The 6,000-nt window shown below is 54.9% G+C and overlaps 2 protein-coding genes across 2 annotated transcripts; both read right to left on the bottom strand.

Annotated features, from left to right (window-relative positions):
- Positions 1–677: 677 nt before the first annotated feature.
- On the bottom strand, positions 678–3,229 carry TRIREDRAFT_120000 (uncharacterized protein; the record flags this gene model as incomplete). The annotated part of the gene is made up of 3 exons (XM_006961993.1): positions 678–1,437; positions 1,497–1,963; positions 2,282–3,229. 3 exons carry the CDS (start codon positions 3,227–3,229, stop codon positions 678–680), a joined length of 2,175 nt encoding a protein of 724 aa, XP_006962055.1.
- A 1,616-nt stretch (positions 3,230–4,845) lies between these two features.
- On the bottom strand, positions 4,846–5,995 carry TRIREDRAFT_55041 (uncharacterized protein; the record flags this gene model as incomplete). The annotated part of the gene is made up of 3 exons (XM_006961992.1): positions 4,846–4,950; positions 5,200–5,518; positions 5,931–5,995. 3 exons carry the CDS (start codon positions 5,993–5,995, stop codon positions 4,846–4,848), a joined length of 489 nt encoding a protein of 162 aa, XP_006962054.1.
- Between the last annotated feature and the right edge of the window lie 5 nt (positions 5,996–6,000).

Genomic DNA, 6,000 nt, shown 5'->3' with positions numbered 1-6,000 from the left:
CAAGTCATGTCTCTGAAGTCGTAGAATGTGACATTGCACCCTCCCAGGCGGTACCTTAGATGTTATGCTAGCATTAAGGTTTAGATGGGCGGCCTCAAACGTGGTACCTTGATGATTGCACCACCGAGGTACTGAATGGTGGACAGGGACTTGAGGCGTCTGGAAATGGTGATTGTTTTTTTATTACTGTATACTCGTACATGTAGTGCATAGATGAAGGTACCGGCAAGTGCCTACCCACCCTCTGCAGATATACCACGAAAGAGGCATCGTGCCCATAAGAACAAGAAGAAGAAGTTCTCTGCCGATGTAACAAAAGATCCATGGCTCCCAGTTTGCCATCGCATAAGTAGGTACATAGGTCCCGTCCAGAGCCGGCAAGATACCAGACCGCCATCAGGTTTTTGCCCTGAAGAAAACCGCCCCCCAACCAGCAAATGAATTGTGAATTGTCCTGCCCCTGAACTCGCGCACTATGCCTTGAAAGACGAAGAGAAAATAGAAAACAGAGAGAAAGAGAAAATAAAGGGAGAAAGAAAAGAAGAAGAAGAAGAAGAACAGGGAGAAGGAAAGGAAATAGTCCATCTAGATCGACTCAAAGTGCTGGCTTCAGGGGATATACACCGTATGCGTGGCAGAGGGAATCGTCCATCTACACAGACCTCAAACTGCCAGCTTCATGGGACATAGGCCGTATGCGTGGGCCTGCCATTCTCGTCCACATCTCGCTCCAGTCTGCCCGGATTCTTGCCCGCGTTACGCACCTTCTCCACTTCCTTGTGGCTCAGTGCCACCTGATCGAAGCCCTCGGGCAACAGCGCGTCAGAGATGAGGAAGTCGACTTTCAAGTTGCGAGCCTTGTCGCGGTACGCCTGCGCGTTGCGCGGATGTTGGAATCTTGCGCTTTCATGCTTGTCCATGTCGGCCCAGCGGGCACCGCGCGTCTTGACGAGCTCAATCAGGGTGTTGGAGTCCTCTTCGCTCCAGGGGTGACGGATCTGTTGAGGTCGCGGCTTGCTCAGGCGCGCTGCCCTGCGATTCGCCTCCTTGGCGTGGCGCAGGGCTGCATAGTCTGGAGCGGAGGACGGCGGAGGCGCGGGCGGGTTCTCTGGCCTCTGCGATGCACGCGACCGCCGAGTAGGAGCGGAGGTGGTTGGCTCCTCATTGTCGTCCTCATACGAACTGTCAGTGTCGTCTCGTGATGGGCCGCCGGCGGCTGATCTTCTTCGTCCGCGCACAGTGATAGACGAGGCGACCGTCTTGCCCTTCTTGCGTGTCCTCTGCTCGGACTCGGAACCGTCGTCGTCCTCTGGCTCATATGAGGCGCTTGGGTTAGATCGCTTGCGGGAGGATTCCGATGGCGATTGCTCTTCTTCAAGAGATGACGCGTTGAGCATATCAACCATGTCTCTGGTTCTGAACAATGATTGTCTCGGTCTGGATCCAAAGGTTAGTAACGGGAGGGGTTAAACATGGGGAAATAGATCGGACTTTACCCGTCATGTACGATGCGTCGTGGTGTGCCCTCAGAGCTACGGATGCTCTCGGGGGAGCTCTCCCCGGCCCATGTGCCCCTATCAGCATTCGGCGATGGATAGCCCCCCGGCTGCGCCACATGCTCCTCTTGTCGAGGCACATCTGCATTACGCACTCTTTCCTGCTCTCGGTGCCGTTGCTGACGCCGCAGTTCCTCTCGGGCCCTCGTGTCCTCTCGAGCCTTGGCTTCACGGGCTTCCGCTTCCCGTTGCTCTTGATCCTGATGCCGCTGCTTCGCTTGAGCTAGGGCTTCCTCTCGCGCCCTGAGCTCTTGTTCCTTGGCTCGGCGCTCTTCTTGGTGAGCTCTTCGCTCCTCCTCCAGGGCGCGTCGTGCTTCTGCTTCCTCTTTTCGCAGTTGCTCAAGCAGCCGCTCTTCCTCCTTCGCCACCTCATCCTGTTTCATCTTGGCCATCAAATGCGAGATGCCCTGAAATCGATCCATAAGCCAAGATTTCAGATGAAGAAGCATGTTTCTAAAGGGAAATTCATCTCGGACGCTGGCCATGTTCATGGGACATCTAATCGACCGCGTGCCATTGTCCGACATGATCTCCCATATTCGCAAAACCCTGGCCGAGCAGACATTGACAAGCGTTTGTGCTTCGAGTCCGGCGAGAGGCCTGTAAGGACCTTTTCTGAAGAGCTCGGGGTATCCTCCCTCGGGGGGTTGGGCGGCTCCAGGTTCCGTCGGGCAAAACACCCAGCTAAGCTCCGTACGCTTGTCTATGCCTATGGCGGAACATACAATGCGTTCTATTGCTCTCTGGGTCCGTATCTCCAACGATAACGACAGGTATTGTTTCCCTTCTTCGGCGGCGAAATGGTGGGGAAAGTTGGCGTCTAATGCGTCCAGGAAAGCTTTTGAACCCCTTGCGTCGGACTCGATCCTCTCTATGTGGCTGAGCGCGGTGGCAATGTTTGCCAACTTGACGGCAAGACGAACGTTGGCGCGGGCTGAATCTGAGATGTCAAGTCTTGTCTTGTCCAGCCAGCCGTACTGGAGGAACGGGAATGCTTGCCCAGGGGCAAGAAACACGCGGCGAGAGGCCTCAAAGGCCTGCATCTTCATAGACAGCACCTTGTGGTACGCTGGCCGTGATTTGTCCTGAAGTTGCTTAATAACGTTGATAGCGTCCCTTGCCAACGAGTCGCTGGCCTCAACCTTGAGCTGATGCTCCGCGTCTTCGATCTCGTTCAGGATCAACTCTTCGCGTTCAAGCTCGGCTGCGGACTTGGGTGGGGTAGTTGGCTCATCTTCAGAGTCCCTATCAGGGCTTATCCTTAGACTGCTGCCGCTGTTTCGGCGAGGGGCCCCTCGGCGCGGTGGGGGATCAAAGACGATGGATCCTTTGCGTGGAACGGAGGTGAGGCCTTTGGGCAGTTCCACGCTTGGCATCGCAGAAGATGCGTTGGGCGTGAGGGCTGACGCCGAAGGTCCACCGGGAGATGGTGAAGAAGGACGAACGTCAGAAAGATGAGAAGGACGAAGAGCCCCCTTGAGGAGTCTGGCAGAAGGAGAGCTTAGACCAGAGCTGAGGCCCGAACTAGAGGCCTCGTCGACATCCTGAACTGCTTGCGGCCTTTTGGCTCTCGGGGGGTTTCGCCTGACGCCTGGAAGGGCGGGAGGAGATGATGGCAACTGAGGCGATGATGGCGCAGGAGCAGTGGCCTTGCTGGCCCGCCTGGTCTGCATCTCGACCCAGGGAGACCAAGAAGTGACTTTGAAGAGAGGGCGGGACTGCAGAAACGAAAGTAGTAACGAGAGCAGGAACAAGAGCAGGAATTGGGGCGGAGAAGAAGAAGAGGATCAAGCTGACGCCAACTGATGACGGGGTATGTCGAAGCCTGTGAGAGATGAAGAGTCGAGGAGAGGGCTGACAGAGAACGAGTGCAGTCAAGGCGGTGATGTACGCGCCATATGCCACGCAGAAGCGGCTACGCGAGGGCTGTTGGCACAATCAAAGTATGTGCTGGCGAGAAGCACGCTTGTCGTCTTTGTTGCGGTGCTGATTTGGTGCCTCTGGTGGATTGCAACCTTTGTTGTTCGTTTGTGAAGCCCGAAAGCTGCGGCCTGTTTGCTTTGTTGTAGAGCTGAGCCAAAATCTAACCCTAACCCTTTGAACAAGGTTGGGAGTTGATGTTTTGACTGCAACGTGACGAGGATGAGCTAAGCCGGATTCGGCTCTTCTGCCTCCGGTCAGAGGAGGCTGGTACAAGCGCAACAGGCGCTCTGTAATGCCTTAGCACCTTAGTAGTCAATAGGGGGGGGGGGGGAACTGAGTGAGGAGCCTTCTCTGTAGACTCCCACAGAGCTTTGTACAAATATTCCTAAAAATGGATATACTGCCGGGACGTGTTCTCTCTACATGTCTCGAGCCAAATATGTGCTAGATGGTCCCAATAAATTCTTCGTTGGCTTATCAACAGCGGCAAACGCTGGCTTGCTGGCTTGTGTACGTACAGGAGGATGGAGTTGGCAGCGTCAAAGTCTGCCATGGGGCCACAAAGAGCATACGAAGTGATTGGCTGAATCCTGAATATCATCGCGGGAAATTGCGGCAATGACATGAAGAGCATGGAAATATTCTTTGTTGTGCACCATGCGACCGTCAAGGCCGCCTCTGTGTATTGGTACGTCAGGGTTTGTAGCAACTTCTCCATCATGGGCATTGATTCAGCCCGTAGCGAGGACTCAGCGTGCCCCAGGGAGTGCGGCAAGACAAACACAGCATGGATTGATGCTGAAATATTGCTGCGGCTGGTGGTTCGTAATGCCAGCATCTTACCACCAGGCGAACACGGGCAAGGTAGATTGACTGCCTGCTTGAACAGCGATCGGGCAACGGCAGCATTCACTAAAGGGGACGCAAAGGATCCGGCCTCTATGCCAATCTTCCTTCTTGAAGAAGATGCCACCTATCGCACTTCATGCTTTCTACAAACTACAAAGGTGCTCCCTTTAGCGATATGGGACACATGTTTTTTTATTGAGGTTTTGTTAGATGAGAGAGCAATCGACGTGGAAAAACAGCCACGTCAATCTCTGCTTGAAGAAGGTGTATACAGCAAAGACTTCTAGTGATCTCGTCAAATCGTGCTGGGGTTCGACTGAGCAAGTCGCACGTCCGGCATGGGGAGAGTAAGGGCACGGGCGCTCTGTCAGTACCGCAGATATGGCGCTTGATGCTATGCTCGGGGCTGGTGGGTGGCATGTAGCGGAGGTTATGATCCTTTGTGAAGTTGATGGGAGTCAACAGACAAGGAGAAAAAGAGACAATGCAAGAAGATCACCATTCGTCCGTGGCCGGGTCATTTGCTCTTCTTCTTCTGCTGCATCGTAATGGCAGCTGGCCCGTGCCTATCTGGGCCAAACATGCCTGAGAGGTATGCAATACGGGTAAAGGCAAGAAACAACTGTCCCGTCAGACGCGCCATTAGCTGTCATGCCAGCAAGATGCAGTAGTGCTGCCACTCGAGCTGCAGTAGAGGAATCTGCTGCTAACTTCCTTCTGCCTTGTCTTGGTCACGGCGTCTCTTCGTGAAGGGGGGAAAGGTGTGAATGGAGTAGGCCATAGAATGGAGTCAAAGAGGACAGGAGGGGAGAGTGGGAGTCGAGAAAAAACAGGTCGAGGCAAGGAAGAGGGGGGAGAGAGAGACGCTTACCGTAGCCCCCAGATTCCCCCAGGCCATGGCATTCCATCCGGAGACGTCCATGAACCTGTTTGTTCCCATTCCATACCACGTGAAGCCGACGTGGCCCGCATCAGCAAGCAAGAGGGCAACGAGATAGCTTCGAACGACTCTGGCCTCGGACGTCGTCCGGAACAGGGCCAAGCCGACAAAGCACATTGCGAGGTACATGTTCCCCAGTTGATGGGCCATGACAATGCTGTTCTCCGAGGCAGCCACGGGCTTGTCCTGAGGGATCTGCTGTGCGACGAACCATGCCGGGTCGTAGACAGCGCCGGCGAAGCCCGCTACACTGTGATTTGCTCAAGGTCACGGGTCAGCCGTGCAGATGTCGAGTGTGTTTTTGTCGAGCGACATGGAAAGTGGCAGCAGACGCATGCTGGTGTCTGCAGAGTGTGTCTCGCTTGAACCTCTTGCAGCGTCTTGCAGCGTCTTGCAGACTCGTGTGGTCTGCTTCGTAGGAGACGGATGGAGCTTGGGCAGGCCGGGATTGGGCTTGCTGCCACCCTCCCAGCTTGTCTACAACCCCATTTTTTTTTTCCTGCAGGAGAATAGACGAAGCTGAAAGGGGAAGAGAAAAGGCACGGAAATGAGGGAAAAGAGACGGGGAGCCCTTCTCAGCCACGGTGATTGGGCAGGTAGACGGCCATCATACAGCAACTGCGCTGGATTGGACGGGATCGGATCGGGGTCTGTGGGCTTACAGCGACAAGGGCTCGAGGACCGTAAAGACGAGGCGGGGGAATGGCGGTAGAGAGGCGGCCATCATGTGCC

This window comes from Trichoderma reesei, assembly GCF_000167675.1.
Source record: "Trichoderma reesei QM6a unplaced genomic scaffold TRIREscaffold_2, whole genome shotgun sequence".
NCBI classification, from domain to species: Eukaryota; Fungi; Ascomycota; class Sordariomycetes; order Hypocreales; family Hypocreaceae; genus Trichoderma; species Trichoderma reesei.
This window is presented reverse-complemented; position numbering and strand designations above follow the sequence as displayed.